Here is a 21,142-nt window from a genome sequence, read left to right as displayed (position 1 = left end):
GATCGAGTTTTTAACAGGTTGGGTCTGGATTCCCCATGTGTATAGAATACTCCATATGACATGGAGGTAGGAATGCCCGGTTCCCTTACCCTCCCAGTGGGTGAGTACACGGTACTCATCCTCTCTGTGTCCCTCTGCGCAATGACATCACACAGGCGCCCACACATGCTTCGCCGTGGGCTGATTTGGGCCTTGAATGTGCCCAAGTTGTCCTCTTTGGGGCCCAAATTGGCCCACTGCAAAGTGTGGGAGTGCTCTCAGTGGGGTGCTATGATGTCACTCCTGGGAAGTGACGTAGTTGTGCTGCCCCAGGAGCACACCCGGAAGGCCCATTCCCGTGTCTTTCCATCCTGCCAGCCAGGTGAGTGAGTGGTGGAGGGTGGGAACAGGAGATAATAACATTCGATTTATATACCACCCTTCGGGACGACTTAACACCCACTCAGAGCAGTTTACAAACTGTGCCATTATTATCCCCACAACAAAACACCCTGTGAGGTGGGTGGGGCTGAGAGAGCTCTGAGAGAGCTGTGACTAGCCCAAGGTCACCCAGCTGGCTTCAAGTGGAGGAGTGGGGGAATCAAACCCGGCTCTCCAGATTAGAGTCCCACGCTCTTAACCACTACACCAAACTGGATCACCCACTATGACCATGGGACTGGTAACCCTACATGGAGCAGCAAAAATAGGGAAATAACGCCCCCCCCCACACACAAACTCTCTCTCTCTCTCTCTCATGCTATTTCTGTGTGGGCCTGGGGGAATGCAGAAGCCCTTCCTCCACCCACCTGCTGCAGTGGATATGAGCTTGTCTGGGCTTTTCTTTATTGTTATACAGAATATTTATACAGAAACACAGGCAGGTCTTCTGTTAAATTTGATTATCTGTATGGAAATGTGGTGTTTGTTATTCAGAGATGGAAAAGCAATAATAAACACACGCAGGACGATTTGAATGCATTTATTCATTGGCAGTAGAAGCAGAAAAATGGCAAGCATGATTAAGTCAGAAAAGAAACCCAACTTGCCCTACTTGTAGTCTGCAGACTCTTCCTACTGACACGGTTAGCCACACAACCAGTAATAATTTTCATTTTGCACCATCTAGTGGCAACTCAAAATATACTTGAATGCAACAATGAAATGCGGTGCATCTAAACTACATTCAGAGGGTTTTTTTTGCGCAGGTGGGGCAGTCTTAGTGATTCTGCGGCCCTAGGAAAAAGTCCACCCAGAATCACTGCGACACCCCCGAGCCCCCCACCAGCCTACTCTGTTAGGTTCAAGTGAGGGCAGCCCTCGCCTCATGAGGGGTGGTAGGTGTCACCAGAAGTGACCTGCCTGGGCCACAGTCAGAGGTGGTGGTCACTGTGAGCAGGGCCCCAGAGCCCTAGACGGGTTGGGTGCCAAATGGTAGCCATTGGAGCCTGCTCTTTTTCTTCCCCCTTCAATGTTCCCATTGGCTAACACTGTCTCTGACTGCAGGATACATTTTTTAAATTGCTCTATTGGCAAGCTATGGCTAGCTATCAGAGGGGGAAAAAAATAGCATTTTGTAAAAACATTTTCATTAAAAGGTCAGATATTTTGGTCCCTGCCTACAGCATCGTTTCCTCACAGTGAGCAGGCTTGGTGTCCAGGACACCATTATATCTGTTGCAGCATGTCAGCTTGCGTGGGACTGCGGTCCTCCAACGGAGCTGCGGCTGAAGTTTGTGGCGTCCTGGCAAAGGATTCCTCAGTGCTGGTTCCATGTGGTCTTGTCCCCGATTGGTCCTAGGGTGTGCCTCCTAGTCCTAGTTAGGAACTAGAATTTCTTAAATTCAAACAAGGCAATACAGCCTTAGGGACTGTTTGATTCACCTTTGTGGTAGACACAGCAACGAATTTGTAGAGTCACATGAATAGGCTCCGGCTACCATATTCTCTTTAGTAATCTTTTTTTTTAATCAGAAAAGATCCAAAATTTTTAGCCTGTTTCCTCATTGGAAAGGCAATCCCAATCCTTTGATCATTTCTCGGCACCGTTTCCATCTCTTTTATTTGCGACAGGGTACCCCGAACTGTACACAGCATTCCAAACACAGTTCATTATTTATCTACCCACAATAGTTACAGTACTGGCTGCTTTTATTTTTCCTTTCTGCATAAGAACTAGCATAGAGTTTGCCTTTTTCACCGCTGCGGTACACTGTCGACATTTTCATTGAGCAATCCACCACAATCCCAAGATTGCTTTTTCCGAGCACATCACCAGTTCAGAAGGTCCCATCATCAGTGAATATGTCAAGTTAGGGTTTTTTTTTTAATCCACATGCATCATTTTACATTTACTTGGAACCTGATGCCCCATGCCATTTTGACCTTTCTCCTCAAGTCAACAAGATGACTGCGGAAACACAAAGATTATTTTGCTTTGTGCTACAACCAGGGATTTTTTAAAGCAGGAACGCAGTGGAACGGAGTTCCGGAACCTGTTGAAAATGGTCACATGGCTGGTGGCTCCGCCCCCTGATCTCCAGACAGAGGGGAGTTTAGATTGCCCTCCGTGCTGCTGAGGGCAATCTCAACTCCCCTCTGTCTGGAGATCAGGGGGCGGGGCCACCAGCCATGTGACCATTTTCTCCAAGGGCAACCCACTGAGTTCCACCACCTCTTTTCCCAGAAAAAAAGCCCTGGCTATAACCAAAGGTTAGGGCAGCACTCGTGGTGATTTGCTGCACAGTGGAAGAGCGCAACTTTTCAGAGTTGTCTGTGATGGGCAGAAAACTTGTGAGGCAGCAGGTTCATAATTGACAAAAGACTTTTTTATTCAACGAGTAATTAAACTGTGGAATTCACTGCTATTGGAGACAGTGATGGCCATGAGCAGAGATAGCTTTAAATGGGATTAGGCAGATTCCTGGAGAAAAGGTCCATCAATGACTACAAGCCAAGCTACAAGTGACGAATGACACTTGCCTGGCAAGTGAACACTCATGTGTATTCCTCCCTGTTCACTTGCCATTCACTTGCGCTCCACTCGATCAAGTGAATGGCAAGTGAACAGGGAGGAATACACTCGAGTCTGTTCACTTGCCAGGCAAGCGTCATTCGTCACTTGTAGCTTGGCTCTATGACTAGAGGAAGCCTCTATGGAGGCAGCAAATTTCTGAATACCAGTGCTGGGAGGCAGGTTCAGGGGAGCAATCCTCTATGCCCTGCTTTTTGGCCCTCCAGGGCAACAGGTCAGCTGCTGGGTGAAAGATGCTGGAATAGATGGACCACCAGTCTGTTCCAGTAATCTCTTATGTAAAAATGGTGGAATGGAGAGAGCCAGGCTGGTGCCAGGAGATAAGGAAACAGACCAGGTAAGAAATGGGGATACGAAGAAAGGTTAAAAAGCCCATGAATAAGGGATGTCAACTGAATTCACTCCCCCTTTACGTCTCTTGCCAATTAGGGGATCTATTTCAGGAGCCCCTTATGCCCAGATCCAGGCCAATCAAACTTGACAAAGTAATGGAATTTTTTGTGTTAACCTTAACGCCCGTGCTTAGAAGCAAGTCATTCACTTCCATGGCAAGGTCACATCTGAGCAAAACAGGTCTTGTTACAAAAAACATGGGAAGATGCTTCTGCCCATCTACTGTGAACGGCAAAGGCACAAACCATGATAGGAACTCCGGCAGTGAATGCCAGTAGCTTCCTGCACTGAAACTCTAGTCCAGCTGGGAGCAGCACAAACCTCTTTTTCTCTCTGCCTCAGATGAACAGCACCGATAGCCCCCCCCCCTCTGTGTGTGTGTGTGTGTGTGTGTGTGTGCGCGCGCACGCGCGTGTGGGGAGATCCTGTCACAAGTGAAATTCTAACCCTACATGTTTAGAGTTCTTGTATCCCCTAGTTCAGCGACCAGTGCAAAGTGCTCTGCCCCTACTGATCAATCAGAGCCACACTATAAACGGACACATTTTGACTGTCCTAGCATCCTACAAAGACACATGGGAATTGTGGTTTCCTGTGGATGCAAAAAATTCTGCTGATATCTCCCTATCTTCCCTTTCAGAGAGCCACACTTCATAATGTACTTTGAGCTGAACAAACGGCTGCTAAACTAATTTGTGATTCAGAGCCAAGTTACAAGTGACGCCTGACACAGGTTGGACACTTGTCAGCTTCCCTCAAGTTTTGATGGGAAATGTAGGTGCCCTGGTCTTGCAGCTTGGCTCTCCATTACAGCTGCAAGACCAGGATGCCTACATTTCCCATCAAAACTTGAGGGAAGCTGACAAGTGTCCAACCTGCATCAGGTGTCACTTGTAGCCTGGCTCTCAGAGATACCACTTTAGGCAAGGTGCTTGGCCTGGCCCTAAGGCCATAGAGGCAAGGTGTACACCTCTAAAAAGCATAAAATGTCTTAGGCAGCTGTTCATGAATAGGCCTCTTGGCCAGGTTGAACAGGGCAGATCAGCAAGTTCCACCCATTAAACTTACTCTCTTCAATCCAGCACAGGTAAAGACAGAGTCTCAGATCCACAGTATCTGAGAACTGGGGTACTAATTCCCACACAAGTATTAGAAGAGGATCTCTCAGAGCCTCCTACAAGTAAGAATGATTTATTTAATGTATTTACTTCAATTATGCCCCTTTTTATCCCCGACAGGGATCCAAATTGGTTTACATCACTCTCATCTCCATTTTATTCTCACTGCAACCCTGTAAAGTAGATTAGATTGGAGAATGTGTGACTGGCCCACTGGCCTTGGCAGAGGGGGGTGGATTTTATCCTAGTCCAACATGCTAACCACTACACCACTCTGACTTCCTTGAGCACTCTTCTTCCCAGATCCCAAGAGCAGTCATCCCCAAGTCCATTGTGAATCAATAAAGATCTACTCTCGAAGTACCACTAGCTTCAGGATCCCATTGGTGCCAGTAACTTTATTACCCACTCCCCTTCTAGTAGCCCTATGTCCCCAATGGCTACCGGAGGCAAAATGACGTACAAATGTTCCAATTTCAAAGAATGGTAACTTGATGCACACAGCTGTATTTGCAAGAAAGGAAATTTTGTATCTGCTTTCCAGTATGCATGCTTAGGACTGCAGCCTAAATGAATAAATGCCTCTGCCATCTGCTCAGCAGCCTGAGAGTCAATAATACAAAGGACTGCAGTGGCCCAACCTGGCTTTTTTTCCAGATTAAGAATGAACAGTAAAGACTCCTCCGTCTTGTTCACAGCTGGGCTTAAGTCACAAGAGGAAATCTTTAATCAGTAACGCTTGCACTCTGAGAAAAATAAGATTATGTATGCTTTCTTATTTACATTGCTGTTTCTATAAAACAAAGACCTACACTGAAGAGATTTACAAGTTTGCTTTCTCACCCATGACACAGACCAATCGCAGGCCTCGCAGTTCAATGCAAAATGACTACTGCTAGTTGGGCAACTGGGGCATTGGCTTCCAAGTTTTAGCTGAAATACCCACGATCTAGAATATTCACAACTCGGGAAGCTCAACAGGAGGAGCTCAATTCACAGGACAAGTCTGCACGAGTCAATTTCAGTGCGCTGTTACAGCGCATTTGGGGATTTTCCAGCTCCCATTTTGACCTAATTTTGAACACGGTCAAGATGCCATGAAGCATATGCGAAAACAGTTCAATGGGCCAAGATGGATTGAAAAAAGTTACTGTATCTTGGGTTGCCCTCAAACTTTCGGATCTGACCTGAGGCAAAGTAGAGGATGAAGGGACATTACAGGATCTCACTGCCACCACCTTCTCCCCAGTGATAGAAATGTCTTCAAAATGTCACCACACGTGAACCTTACCATCTGCTCTAGAACACTGGAGCCATCTTGGAGACTACTTATAGCCAGCAGAGGAGGAGTAAGGCAAAATAGGTGGGAGCAAGATACCGGTCTATATGGATAGCTGCTGCCTAGAGAAGGAAATGGCAAAAGGGGTAAGTGTCTGGCTGTCAGCTATAATTCTGTCACTTTCACACTACGGAGACTGCTCGTGCAGTTTTGTCCTTTCTGGGAATGACCTTTGGCATTCTACCCTGAAGAATGAGATACCGAGTAATCTTGCCTAACTTGGTTACACCAGACTTAAAGAGGGTGGTCTTGTCACTTCACACCCACGTGCCGTGCTCCACTTCTAGTTGTAGTTAAACAGCGAGACGAGAAGGCAGAAAGAACAAAAACAGCCTGCCTGTGGCATTTACAAAACAATTTGTTCAGAAAAAAAAGAATGTGCAAATCGGACTAGAAACAAGCGAGCACATGAAGGAACAAGAACTTTCAGTGCCTGCAGTTTCTAGGAATTCCTTATTCGATAAAACCCACATCGAGTTGCTACGCCCCCCCCCCTAATATGTTTATTTAGGCAGATGGCTCTACATGAGTGAGAGATGAATTCAAGGAACTCCACGGGCACTGAACTGGGTCATTACCAGAGGGATAATGAAATGAAATTAGGTCAATGTACAGTCCCTCCCCCCTCCCCGTAAAACAAGAACTGATAATTAGAAGGAAATGAGAGACGTTACCCCTCCTTGGGTGTGTCCAACACATTCATTATATAAAACCTTAACTTTTCTTATTTAAATATCCCCACCCTTCCATGGAAGTCATTGTGAAGTTCATATTTTTGTTTGGCTCTTTTCAGTGGAGCTTCCTGAAGAAAGCGTTGTCATCCTGAGGACAATTATTGTGACAAACACAGGTGGTGATCAACATCACGGGATGCTTGACTGTGCTTCCTTGGGGGCAGCGGAACTCAACATGGATGGTTCTAGTGCTATGAGGAGTGCAACATCGTCCATCATTGCAGACGCCACAGTAACGGGGTTTATACATCTGGATGCTAGTGCAATTCTTGTACTCCAAGCGAACGGCTGTTAGGGATTTCTTGGTTCGGATGCACTTCTTCCCCTTCTAGGAGAAGACAAAGCATTACACAATCAGGGTTATACAAGCAGCAAAGCTGCACTCCAAAGTGAGTGGGAGAGCCTGCTTTAGGTTTGCCCTTGCCTGCCCCCCACTCCTTTGCCCAGACCTATTACCTTCATAAGAAAAATTGTTTTGCTTCCAACAGATCTTGCGGCAGTCATGAAGCCATTTCTCCCTGCCTTGGGCTGCTGAAGTGTGCAAAGAGCTAATTGGCTGGACCTAGTGGCAATCAGGGAGCCACTCCACCCTGCTCCAGGTCCAGCCAATCAGGAAGCCATTCCACACCTCCCACACAGCACAGCCTGTTGCTTCAAATGAAAATGTGTTTTTAAAAAAGAGGTGTTCAATAAACGATTATCTGGATAAACAAGCCACTGACTTTGAAGTGGAAAAAGATGGGGCAAATGTCCATGCTGGCTTTGGATGCAGGAACAAAAGGTTGGGATAGAAACAGGGCCTTCCCTCCAGGAGGAAACCTGTACTGCCCCCCCCCCCCCAGTATGAGGTTATATCTCTGTGCATCTTCAGAGTGTTTCCATGCCCAACTTCCAAGCAATTCTGGGTAGACTACAATAAGCAGACACAGTCTAATAAGAAAAGCAGTTGTCATGTGTGCTATTTCCTAATTTCTGGCATGTCAGTATACAGAGTTCATTTGTATAGCAAAGGTTCTTGCACATGCTCTGTGATCTTTCATTTTATTGGGTTTATTTGATTGCACTTTTACCCCACACTTCCTTTAAGAAGTTCAGAGCTGTTTACATGGAACTCCGAGAGTCTCTCATCTACACACTGAATAAGCTAACACCAGCTTCATTGTACCAATACAAAAGCATCACGTGCCTTCAGTTACCTTGAGTTTAACAATTGCTGCATGGCCGAGACCACACACTGGATGGTTTAACAGCTGCAAGCAGGAAAGGCTTCTGTCTACCCCAAATGCTTCTTCTCCCTAGGCAATTTTACAACTGCAGCATGGAAACTAGCATTGCCAGACTTTTGCCTGGGACTCTGGGGGCAGAGCATCACTTCCAAGAAAACTTGGAAGTGACATGACTGTTGTCTAGCAGCGCTCTAGGATGCTCTCTGTGGTAAATACCATAAAGATTGGGGGAATTTCTAGAGCGTACTTCAATGTGGTGATGTTGTTTGCCCCCCACATCCCCTGCCCCCGCACTGTCCTATTGAATGAGTGCAGCAGATGAGAGCTACAAGCAGGAGCTTCCCCCCAAAAAACAGGCAACGGGGCCACGAAAAAGCAGCAGCCATACAAGTATGCGTGAATCTGAACAAAGAATGGGGGATTCCGCATGATCAATTTTGATCGGACTTTCTGAGCAGTCATGCCGCGGTGGAGTCCTACGAATCCACTTCTCCTCGATTCCACATTAGGCTTTTGTTTCACATATTTCATCGGCTCAAAGTCCATCAAGCGGAATTTTTGACAGGATAAAAATCGATTCCTCATCGCTTTTTCTGGGGGAAGTGTCGAATGATGCACATCTTCATTTTTTTAATTCCCCCCCCCCAAAAAAACGTTGCTACACATAAACATTGCATCAAACCAACACATTAGAAAAAAATTTCTCACAAAAAAACGTTGCTACACATAAACGTTGCATCAAATAAACATATTGGATGGGCCAGAGCACTTCCCGCCGATATTGTGGAAGAGTATTGGCTATTGACATTTGGAGGGAAAATTGTTACCAATGACCCCGCATCTATCTTTCCCGCTTTCTTCGTGAGCAGTGTGGTTTAGTGATAGGTGTTGTGTTGAGGACGGTCTCTTTCTCCCTCCATGAAATGCCTAGACCGCTAGTTGAACGCTGAAGTCCCTCCATCACACTTTCACTCTACCTCAGAAGCTGTCAACTGTCAGCGAGCAACAAGTAACAAATTTGGCATGTTGTAAAATGGACCCGTTACTGGTCAGCTGTTGTCATGTGACACAGGATATGTTTCTGCATAGATTTGTAGAAACGTTGCAATGTTTTTTTACATTTTTTTTTTTTAAAGAGGGGAAGGGAAAGGGTAGTGGGTGTAGCTTAGAAAACATGATTGGCCAATCAAATTAAGTTGATTCAAAGGGCAAGAGAAAAGGGCAAGGGTGGGGAGAACATCGGATAAAGAATTCCGCATGATTAAAATCCCTAATCTGCTGCGCATGGACAAATAAGTTGGGGGAAAGCAAGATGGAAAAAAAACGGACAAAACGTGCAGTGACTTCGAATTTGCTGCTAGGATTGCCTTCCCACATGTGGAAACACAAGAAAAAATCAAGGTCATTTAGAAGCTGAAGCAGGGAAAACTATTCGTGCGGAATCACCCAATGTTCAGATTCAAAGAACAAGAGAAGTGTGTTTAGAATGTTTAACAATTAACAGGTTCCACTTGTTTTTGACACTGTTACGGTTATGCCAATAAAGGTTCTGTCTTCGTCTTGGAACAAAGAATGTCCATACAGTAAACTAAACACAGGCATATGAAGGTGGCTTCATGTGGTAGGGTAGTGCACCAGAATGCTTTCTACTGCATTGGGGCCTAAAAAGTGTACTTGCACTTCCTTAGCGAGAGGCGCTAATGACCAGGCCTACCCACACAAGATACGGCTTTGAGATGCAGGGATTGGATACAAAGTGTAAGAACGAGCACAGAAAAAAAGAAATGGTTGAAACAGAGCCTTTGGTTGCCAGCTTATTTGGAAAACCCACTGATTTCTGCCAACTGGGAAGAAAAAGAAGTGGGTCAAGCTAACAGATGGCACCAACCAAGATTGGTGGTTCATGCTAAACTTGGTTATGGAAGGGCACTTCTGTAATGTATTGAAACAATGCCTAGGACACCAAATGCGACTTGTAACGCTGCTCCTATGCAGTGCATGATGTCGCCATGTATTCCAAGACAGTCAGTTTTGCAAGCAGAAGTATTAACACTTCCCAAGTGGAATCAGAGAGTTGGAAGGGGCTTTACAGACCATCTAGTCCAACTCCCTGCCCAATGCAAGAACAACCTAAAGCATCCCCGACAACTATTCGTCCGGCTGCTCCTTGAAGGCTGCCAATGAGGGGGAACCCACCACATCCCTTGACAGCTGACTCCACTGCATCACATGGTGTGACATTTCCTGCCCTTGACCAACTAACGATGCAGCGACCCTCAAGTCCTCTTCTGATTCTCAGAAAAGCCCTTGTCATTGCCTGGATATAGAGAGCAGCGATCTTTCAACATTGCACTGAAGATGCATTTTGGCTTAAAGGAAAGTATCAGAGGCTTTTTGTAGAAGCCACTTTTGGCTGGCTTGGCAATAGAATGCAAACACTGCCATACCCTATGAAATCACCTTTGGTAACTCTTTCCTATCATGTCATGATAGACTCTGCTGTCTATCCCAAGTCTGTGTTCCAGGTACTTTCGTCCTTGTGCAAGTAATTTGTGCAACCCTGTTATACACAAACGAACCTGTCAGAAGCCAAGCCCTACCTTCTCCAGCAGCAGGCCACGTTCACAGGGCCGCACCTCGCAGAGTCTGGTCTGCTTCACCATCTCGCACGCTGGGTTCTTGTTGGTGACGCGAGTGGAGAGGCCCATTCCGCAAGTCGTGGAACAGGCGCTCCATTCCGTCGTCTGCTCGATGCAGTTGGAGCCCGAATCAGACCCATCACTGCCAAGTGTGGTTTCTGGCCTGTATGCTGAAGGCAAAATGACAAACGTGGGGTTAAGAAGCAGGACATTCCCAGGTCACCTTTGGCAGAACCTTGTGGCATAGGGTAGTTTTTATGACATCAACAGTAAGTAGCCATTTTGAAAGTTCGCAATATTGCCACCCAATCCTGGAGAATCAATCCAAGCGAGGGCAGTGCTGTGGTGAGATGGGAGGCCCTCCTGCCCCCACCACCGGGCAGCAGGAAGGAGCAAGAGGGCCGGATATTGTGGGTGACGGGGCTGTTTGGTGTCCCTCCAGCAACTGCCTAGGTTGTCTAGGGGACGGGCCAGGGCTCTTGAATAGCCTATGAATGCTCCCTAGTGTTGTGAAGCCAGTCAGACCTAAAGGTTTCATTTGCTATGACATCAAACTGCAATTGCCTGGACAAACTGGGAGGTGCTTTTCTGAGTTTAAGTCCCAGTTTAGAGTCCCATTTGTCCAGTTGCCTGCATTTGCTCATCTTCAATTGGTTGAAGTCTTCTGTAACCGGGAAGTAATCAATGACTCTCCATACACGAAAGGAGGGCGCAAGCATGCAACCACCACCGGATTTGTGACCATCGAAAACACGCAGGAGTTTGCCCGTGACGTCTGAATGCTCCATCGTCTGCCTCCACTTTACAATTTGCAAGAAAAACAACAACGTCCATTCAGCATTACAAAGTATCTTCTCTCTTCTTTAGTTTCAGGATCCGCTTTTTATTCAAATGGAATAAGTACCAGCCCCCCAGCGGGGGTGGGGTGGGAAGAGAGAAACAGAACTTAATTGCTTTATGTCCAGAGCTATAAAGTAATTTCATTAAACAGGCTATTGTTGAACAGTTTTATAAAACATAGCTTTGGCCAATCATGAGAAACGCACATTGTCAAGATACCCAGAGGGTTTATGACACTGTTCACTGACATCACCACATACGCTGAAGCTGTAAAATGTAAACATTACCAAACTTTATGAGCAGAAGAGAGTAGCATTATGAAACACACTGGAAGGAAGAAGAATGAGACACAATCTTGGAATGTGTTTGAGGCTGTAGGTATGTATGCTTTTAAATTGTTGTTGTACTTATTGGGTTACGTCCTGCCATTCCACTCAACTAAGGAAAGCACGTTCCAGCAAAACAAGGCTGATATGAGAGCTTTTCCTCCAGTGGAACGCACCACCCTTAGCTGAGTGAAAAGTCGCATCCGTATGACTCCTGGAGTCTAATTAAGAAATTTCATTTTAAGGTGTTTCCCCCCCAATGGAAATGGAAACATCTATAAAAGCATGGGCTTGGATCCACCAGACACCTCCACGTATAGAAGGGATTTCCACACGTAGAAAGGGATTCTCTTTAATTTCTTTTACATTCCCACCTGCTGCCGCAAACCCAAATGCTTCTCGAAATGACGACCCTGGGGGCAAAGGAAGAGAATGGGAGGGCGATCCAAGGAGTACAGCAGAAGGAGGCAATCAGCAGAAGTCACCACCCTTCCCTCTGCAGAAATCCTCTTGTGGGCTCCAAACCGTGGAATGCAACGTACAAACTTCCAAGTTAACACGTTATTTCTTTGCTGGGCAGAATGGTTGAAGGAACCAAGTCTCTAGAGTAACTTGCCAGAACAGTTGCTGCTTCTTCAGTCATCCCAGACTGCAAACTACTCAACACTCCCTTACTCCTACTTCATAGATAATATACTGCTGGAGAACATGCACTGCGATCTCAAGACCAGAACAGCGACAAGCCCATTTGTAGGCCATCAAGAGGTTGATACACAGAATCAACACTTCTAGTACATGCAAAGCTGCCTTCTCCATTTCTACTTGCCAAAAGCAACCTGGCAGAGAGCCAGTAACTAGGCCGTCCCCAAGGCCACCAGGCAACTGTAATGAGCATCATTACAGGGGGTGAGGGGGGGTCAGGTGAGGGGTCTGGAGATCAAATCCTGTGAGGAAAGGTTGAAGGAGCTCAGGATCCTTAGCCTGGAGAGGAGATGACTGAGAGGGGATATGATAACCATCTTCAAGTACATGAAAGGCTGCCATATAGAAGCTGGTGCGGAGTTGTTTTCCATTGCCCCAGACGGTCAGACCAGAACCAATGGGTTGAAATTAAATAAAAAGAGTTTTCGGCTAAATATTAGAAGAACTTCCTGACAGTTAAAGCGGTCCCTCAGTGGGACAGGCTTCCTCGGGAGGAGGTGGGCTCTCCTTCTTTAGAGGTTTTTAAACAGAGCCTAGATGGCCATCTGACAGCAATGCTTATTCTGTGAACCAAGGCAGATCGTGAGTGGGAGGGCAGGAAGGGTTACATCAGTGCTTAGTTCTTGTGGCCCCTTCTTACATGCCCAGGGCAATGTCAACCACCACTTTGGGGTCATAATTTTCCCCGAGCCAGTTTGGTTAGGGATCCTGACAGTGCTTTGCCATCTTCTGGGCATCGGGTAGGGGTCACTTGGGGGTGTGGGTAGGAGGTAGTTATGAATCTCCTGCATTGTGTAGGGGGTTGGACTAGATGACCCTGGAGATCCCTTCCAATCCTATGATCCTACCAGAAGAAGGCACAGACATTTTGAAGCTTACTCCCTGAAATATACATTATCACTGGGCCAGCAGCACACTTTTCTATCACTGAACACCATAAGTTTTCTCATCTGTTTCAGGAAGTGAACAGTGAAATTGGTTTGGAAAGAAAGTGACAAGACCAATTGAACAAAAAGTTACTAGGAATACAGATCAAGAAACTTTTTTGGGACACTTTTGAAAATACAGGATGCGTAAAAGATTTGTCACTGATTCCTTCAGTCAAGTTCTGCACTTGCAAGAGGTTCTACAGAAGCCGCTCCCACCCCTGAGGGACTCACCTGCCATCACAAAGCCTCCCAAGTCCACGTCTTCTTTAGAGTCGCAAGCCCACCTCTCGCAGCACTCCAGGGGGACTTCGATTTTCCTTGGGAAGGGGCATTCCGGGCCAGGGAGCAAGAGGTCAAGGTTACAGCGTGGTACACAGCCTATCTGTCCGTCCCTGCATGTACAGTGGTATTTACAGTTGGGCTGGAACGTCTCGCCACTCCGGTAAATAATCCCGTCAAACACGCAATTGTCTCCATCCAGGTCTGAGGCAAGAAAGGAAAGCTATCAAAAGCTGCATTTGAATTTAGTAGGTCAAGTACTCAATCTAGTGTTTGTGCCACTGTTTATGGAAAGCTCTTCTGCACAAGACAACTCCCATTGTTCTATATGTCTGCAAGAAGAAACACCACAGAAGATTTGATTTCATTTTCAGAAGTGGTTCATGGTAGAAGAGTCAGGTTGAAAGAACTCTGAGTCGGCCAGAGTAAGCCAATAGATCTCTATGGCTCTGCATGCACTCAAAACCTGTAAAGAATCTCAGTGTTTGGAAATATCAAAATATCAGCACACAAAGCTTATGATGGCCCAGGGCTTTTTTTCTGGAAAAAGAGGTGGTGGAACTGAGGACTGCACAATGACATCACTTTGGGTCAGCTGGAACAAGGGAGGAGTTTTTTAAAGTTTAAATCACCCTTGGTGGGAATGTCCCAAAGTAACTGAATTTTGGCAAATGGTCCTGGAAAAGGTGGAGGATTTATGTAAGGTTAAATTAGAACTGGCAGGGAAGGTATCATTTATGGGAGTTCTGGGGAATAATAAAATAGATAAGTCTAAACAGGAGTTGTTTAAAACAATGATTATTGCTGCACACGCAGTCATAGCTTATGGCTGGAAGGATACGGCAAAGTGGACTATGGGTAGATGGAACTTGTATCTGTATCAAATGATTCAATCAGACATTCTGTCTATATTAAAACAGGAAAAGACATGGGAGGATAATATATTAGAGAGAAGGATGAAATGGCTTGGGTATATACATTGGGTAAGGGAAGGGGGGGCCAACAAAGGTACATTTGACAAAATCCAAAGGGTGTGCTTATGGTTGCAAGTATAAAGGTTTTTTTTCCAATTGGTCGCTCATGGGAAGGGGGGGAGGGTAACATAAAGGGGAAAAGGTTGTATTGAGGTAGGATTATGTTAATGTAATGAAAGTGATTATGTATGGCTATGTAAACAAAGACATCAATACAATAAAAAAAGGGAAAAAAATCACCGTTGGTGAAAATGGTCACAGGGCTGGTGACCCTGCCCCCCATCTTCAGAGGGGAGTTTAGATTGCCCGATCTAATCTAAGCCCCCCTCTGTCTGGAGATCAGGGGGCGGGGCCACCAGTCATGTGACAATTTTCAAGAGGTGCCGGAATTCCGTTCCACCGCGGTCCAGCTGGAAAAAAGCCCTGTGATGGCCTAGTTTTAAATCTGTTCCCTACCTGGGTATAAATGCTTACTTTGGCCTCAATGAACTTCTTTTCTAAATTTGCAGTTGCATTAACACTGTGATACCAAATGAGTGAGAGATTCAAAGCGTTGCACATGAGAACTTCCTCTATCTTTTGATTACAAAACAATGAACTGAGTTAACTAGCCTTCATGTTTTTAAGAACTGTACTGGCAGCATATCCAGAAAGTCACTGCGAGTCCCTGGAAGGAATCTAGCATGGCAGTTGCTCATATCCTTCTCCACCCAAGGCATACAGGCTGGTCCTATTCCAACACCATTCAAAGGCCTAAAAAAAAAAAATCATGGTAGCAAAATATCCAAATGGAGAAGGATGCTGAGCAATGCAGGAGAAATGTGCACGTTTTATTCCCATATTAGGTTCAGCACAGATTTCAAGTTTCAGGCACAGAGGCTTAAGGGGAGAAATTGATTTTACTTGTGCAAGTTACGGGTTAGATACATCAACCTAGGGCTGAACCATCCTAACTGGCATCTGCTTTACCTCCAGAGTGGCTTCACATATTTTAGGCTACAGTTAAGATGAATATTGCCCTTATTTTTTTATTTACAATATTTATATGCCACCTTTCCACCCAATATTTATATGCCACCTTTCCACCCAAATAGGGTTCCCCAAGGCAGCAAATATCAGACACTGAAACGTATATATACACACACATTTAACAATATAAGAAGAAAATATAGACATGCAAACACAAACACACAACCAGGGTAGAGGGCCAAGAAGAGTTCCCTGGGAAGCGAGTTCCAAAGTTCTGGTACCTTGACCAAGAAGGGCCTTTCTCGGGTTGCCACCTGTCTAGGCAGATAGCAGGGGCATACAAAGCAGGGCCTCTAAAGATGGTAAAAGTGGACAGATAGGTTTATATGGGGAGAAGGCAGTCCTTAAGAGTATGCTCGAGAGGTCAATACCAGCACTTTGAATTGGAACTGGAAGCCAGTATAGACGGAACAAGACCTGAGTGATATGGTCTCTGTGACCCAGTCAACTCAATATTCTGGCTGCAGCATTCTCTCCCAATTGCAGATTCCAGACAGACTTCAAGGGCAGCCCCACATAGAGTGCATTGCAGTAATCTAACCTAGATGTTACCAGTGCATGGACCACCATGGCAATATCTATCTATCTATCTATCTATCTATCTATCTATCTATCTATCTATCTATCTATCTATCTATCTATCTATCTATCTATCTATCTATCTATCTATCTATCTATCTATCTATCTATCTATCTATCTACCTATCTACCTACCTACCGGAACATATTTCTTAGAATGCCCTTCTTTTCTCATTCAGGGTAGATTACAACTAAAAACAGTACGGTATCCTTTGATGCTATCACTGTTACCAGAAAATTCAAGATTTGGTCAGACTTGTCTTGCTTTGTCACTAGAAATATGAATAGTGAGAAGGATACGAATCTGCCTACGTTGTCACGTTTATTCCAGGTACAGCGTTTGGTTTTTCTGTGCAGGGGTCTTAGCTTTCAACCTGAGAAATGGGTCAAGTTGCCCACACTGAATATACACACCGAATACCCCGTGAACCAAGAATCAGTTACATTCCATCGCTGTGAAGTTATTCTACAGTTTGGGCCAGGAAGAAGGTGGATAACGCTCTGGGCTGTCCCTGTCTGGCAGCATGACACTCAAAAGATGTGCTTATTATTGAAAAGAAAATACAGTTTGCCGAGGCACTAATGAGATCTCCCAGGCTGCTCTTGCGTAGCAGAAGTGGAGAGGTGTGTCCCATCTTTCTAAACGGGAATCAGTCCTGCGGGGATCAGTTACCCCACAGAATTTGGCCAACCACAACTGTCACTGTGGAGGGAAAGTCTGATATATTTAGAAGCTAGGTCCAACCATCCGTTACTTTTTACAGTTTTGATTACGTCAGCGATATTGCTTGAACAAAGATAACAGGTTTCCATTTAAGTATTTTCTGTGCCCAAATATTTGGTTATCTCCAAGTGAAATATGAAGTTCAAACAACACACGTCCATCAGACTGTTGTAAGTCCTGTAGTCTAATGAATTCAGTATTATGGGACTGTATTAAGAAAAAATTGAAAGTGCAAGCCCCTATGCACCTACAGCACTTATGATTTGCTCTAGAAACCAGTGTGCTTAGAAGGGTGTAACTCTGCTTACGACTCCTCTGTTATCATCACAGTTTCTTCCACTCCACTAATTCGGCATCCGTTGTGTTCATGGAGAATTGGAGGGCAACCCTATGCGTGTTTATTGGGGTTCATTGGGGTTTGTGCGCAGGATGGCTGCTCAAGTGTAACATGAAACAGAAGCTAGCGGCAGCCTTCCTGCTATTTCCAGGGCCAGATATATTGCCTCCTTCCTTGATTATCCTAACAAGTGCAAGATAACAAGGGTTTCCCTCTGTGCCAGGGCTCACCAAGGTTCAGCCAGAGAGCTCACCACCAATGGCAGAACACCAAATCAAATCCCAGTGAACGTAGTGGCTATGGGCCAGATCCACAGAAAACATGGGAGATCCATCTTCAGATCTTGAGATCTTTGTTTTCATTTTAAAACAGCCAGGAGGAGACGGAGAACAAGGCAGCACAGAGGAAGGAACTGCCTTAACCATAACCTACAGACTTCTCCTGATCTAGTAGCACCATGGAGGGGGAAATAGAGGAAAAGGACTGCTTCTCCACTTCCTGGAGGCAGCTTTTGGAGGGCATTTCAATCAGAAGTGCACGGCAGCGTAAAAAAAAAAATTACTCATCACATGTGAGAACTGAATCCCCAATTTCACTTCCAGCAGCCACACTCTCTGCAGCTTTAGATAAGCCGTTCTCCCTTATTCTAGAATAGCACTGGCCTGCCTTATAGGATTGTTGTGAGGTTTGCAATAACGAGGACATCTAGGCACTCTGAACACGCGAAAGCACTGTCAATCCTAAGCATTTTACTATTCTAAATGTTCTCTCAGGCAAAGCAGCACTCTGGAAAGGGGGCATATACATTCCTTAAATGAACTGGGGAGGTGAGCACCGTAAGAATACGCAAGCTTGTTATTGCAAACCTTTACAACGACCCTGCATGGTAGGTCAGCGTTACACAGAGGCAAATAATAGCCTACTCAAACAATACACAAGTATGAGAGGAACCCAAGCAGGCCGCTGGGTCACCAAGGCCAGAGTAAGCAGGGCACCGAACCAGGAACTTTCGGCCTGCAGAGCAGAGTCTCTACCCTGAGCCCTCTCCAAAGGCGGCGGTGGAGAGTGCCGTCAAGTCACAGCTGACGTATGCTGACCCCTGGTGGGGTGTTTTAATGAAGCTACCTTCTACCAGGCCAGACCGAGGTCAGTACTGGACTGACTTCTAGTAGGGCAGTTTTCCAGGGTCTGAGGTCAAAGCTTTTCGTTGCACCTGGAGATGCCAGGGAATGAAACTGAGACTTCCTGTACGCTAAGCATAGAACCTCCTCCTAAGGCATAGGATGCAACCCCCGCCCCCTGCAGACACTCCACAAGTCTAAGCCTGGTCAATACCTGGATGGGAGGCATGGTGGTGGAGTTACCAACCTCCAGGTGGGGCCCAGAGTTCTCTCAGAATTACATCTGATTTACCGTCCACAGAGATCAGTTCCCCTGGAGAAAATGGCTCCTTTGGAGGGTGGACTCTATGGCATTATAGCCTGCTGAGCTCCCTTCTCCCCACAATGTCCACCCTCCACAGAATCCACCCCCTGATCTCCAGGAATTTTTCATCTCAGAGTTGGCAACCCTATAGTAGAAACAGAAATCCTTCCCCAGGCACTACGCCCAAACCTCCAGGAATTTCTCAAACCAGAGTTGGCAACCCTTTCTACCAGGAACCACGTAAGAGTTCCACACAGGGAGAAAGGTAAGCTAGATTTGCAGTCCAAGGTCAACCTAGGGCTAAAGGGGCAGACAGGAGTCATATTTCAAGACAGTGTATTATGAGGTGCTCAAACTCCACAACGCCGAACCGGGCCTCCCAAAGTGCTAAGGTTGCCAACCTCCAGGTGGTGCCTGGAAAGCTCCCAAATTAGAATCGAGATCCGTGTTCCTAGAGCCAACAGGTGCCTGTATGGCATTAACTCTGCTGAGGTTCCTCCCTCCCCTGACCCCTGCTTAACCGGGAGTCGGCAGCCCTCCGACGACGCCTTACCCATGCACACGCCCAGCTCGGCCTCGGTCCCCGCGCTGCGATCGCAGTAGAGGCCTCGGCTCTCCTGGCAGGGCAGCCGCTCCGAGCAGGCTTCGCCGCGCTGCCGGGCGCACAGCAGGCAACACGAGCAGCCGTCCAACACCGTCGGCACGCCGGGGGCGCAGGCGGGCGGCTCGGCGGGGCACTCGCACGGCCGCGGGCACTCGGGCGCCTCCTGGCCGCGCACCTGCAAGGGAGCAGAGAAAGCCGCGTCGTCGGAGGAAACGCCTCGCCCCGGCCGCAGCCCAGCCCAGGGCGGCGTCGCCCCCCTGCGCGCCCGCGGACACGCCAAGGCCATTCACCGTGCACTGCAGCAGCAGGACCACGCCGAAGAAGAAGCCCGTCGCACGCCTGCGGCCGCCGCCGCTGCCCCGCACGGGAGGCGGCCTCGTCGCGGCGCTCTCCAGCGGTGTGCTGCGCTCCGGGCCCCCCATCGCGACGCGCCGGCATCCCCACGAGCGCCCCGCCGCCGGAGCCGGTTATATACAGCGCCTCGGCAATCCCCGGCCTCCGATTGGAGAAGCGACGCAGGCCGCCAGCCAATCCCGGCCCACGGTGTCATATTCTTCTTTTTCTCCAGCGGGTTTGTGGGGATGCGCAGCCTGGGCATAAGATGTGCGTGTGAAGCGTCCTCGAGTCGCACCCGACTTATGCCCCCCCCCCCCGCAAGGGGCTTTTCAGGCAAGTGAGACGCACAGGTGGTTTGCCATTGCCTTCCTCTGCAAAGTATTCCTTGGTGGTCTCCCATCCAACTATCGACCTCGCTGAGCTTCCCAGATCTGAGGAGATCGGGCTATACCATGCTGCCTTCCCTCTCATAAAATGCATAAATTCGCGTCCAGTTGACTTTAGAAACCAACTAGATCTTGCACTTCTTCTGCAGATCAACACAGCTATTCCACTGAAACTGTCTTCCTAGAAGACACCACATTCGGTCGCTTGGAGTGGAAATCCATCAACCTTAAAAAAAAAACCTTCCCCAAGTACGGACTGATACCATGTTTCTTACCAAATGCAAAAGACCTAAGAGGCTAAGAATAAAAAATCCACTACTTAATCTAAGGTGCAACTGGATTCAAATCCTGTGCTCATGTGTGTTCTCTCTATGTATACAAACACTTGCACACAATACGCACACAGATCCTGAGGAGTTAGCCGTGTTAGTCTGTAGTAGCAAAATCAAAAAGAGTCCAGTAGCACCTTTAAGACTAACCAATTTTATTATAGCATAAGCTTTCGAGAATCAAGTTCTCTTCATCAGATGCCTGATCAAAACTGGGCAGATACAGAAGAGGAGGGGGAAAGAGAGAGAAAAGGGAGGGGTCATAAATCACAAGAAGGCAGAATGCAATTAGCATACAGACACCCCTTTTCTTGTGCCTTTGATGCATGGACTTTAAACACCTAGACTGGAAAAATTTCTTATGCAGTAGGTTTGGTTTCAGTCCTCCCCCCTCCAAATTCACTGCAAATGCCTCCCTCCCCGTTGTAGTCTCACAACAATTTTATGAGGCTGGTTAGGCTGAAAAACAACAATTCTGACAATTGAAGCATGCGGGAGGGGAGGGCACCTGCTTGCATGTGCAGAGCCTAGAGGATCTGTTTCTGCTGCCTGCTGAACCTGATACATTTAGGGCTGCCCCCGAAGAACTGCAAAATATGGCATACAATAAGAGTGTGTGTGTGTGTGGGGGGGGTGCATTCATCCTCCTTTGAACAAGAAAGGAAAGAAAAGGAGAGCAGAAATGATGCCACTCTGGCAGCGCAATGTCAATTCCAATGAATATCCAGAAGTGATGTTACATTGTCAGCACGACATCAGTGCAATGCTCTAGGATTTGGGTAAAACTCTATGGTTTTAGAGATGTCATGCCAGCAATATTCCATCACTTGTGGATATTCACTGCCATGCTGCCATTTAAAAAAAGGTTTTCCTCCTGCCAG

General features: G+C 46.7%; 1 protein-coding gene across 1 annotated transcript; it reads right to left on the bottom strand.

The window, feature by feature from the left end:
• Positions 1-4,347: 4,347 nt before the first annotated feature.
• Positions 4,348-19,638, bottom strand: CCN3 (cellular communication network factor 3). The gene is made up of 5 exons (XM_054985008.1): positions 19,501-19,638; positions 19,160-19,385; positions 13,491-13,742; positions 10,424-10,632; positions 4,348-6,925 (listed from the first exon to the last, which is right to left on the bottom strand). Exons 1-5 carry the CDS (start codon positions 19,630-19,632, stop codon positions 6,653-6,655), a joined length of 1,092 nt encoding a protein of 363 aa, XP_054840983.1. The 5' UTR covers positions 19,633-19,638; the 3' UTR covers positions 4,348-6,652.
• Between the last annotated feature and the right edge of the window lie 1,504 nt (positions 19,639-21,142).

This window comes from Eublepharis macularius, chromosome 7 (genome assembly GCF_028583425.1).
Source record: "Eublepharis macularius isolate TG4126 chromosome 7, MPM_Emac_v1.0, whole genome shotgun sequence".
NCBI lineage: Eukaryota > Metazoa > Chordata > Lepidosauria > Squamata > Eublepharidae > Eublepharis > Eublepharis macularius.
This window is presented reverse-complemented; position numbering and strand designations above follow the sequence as displayed.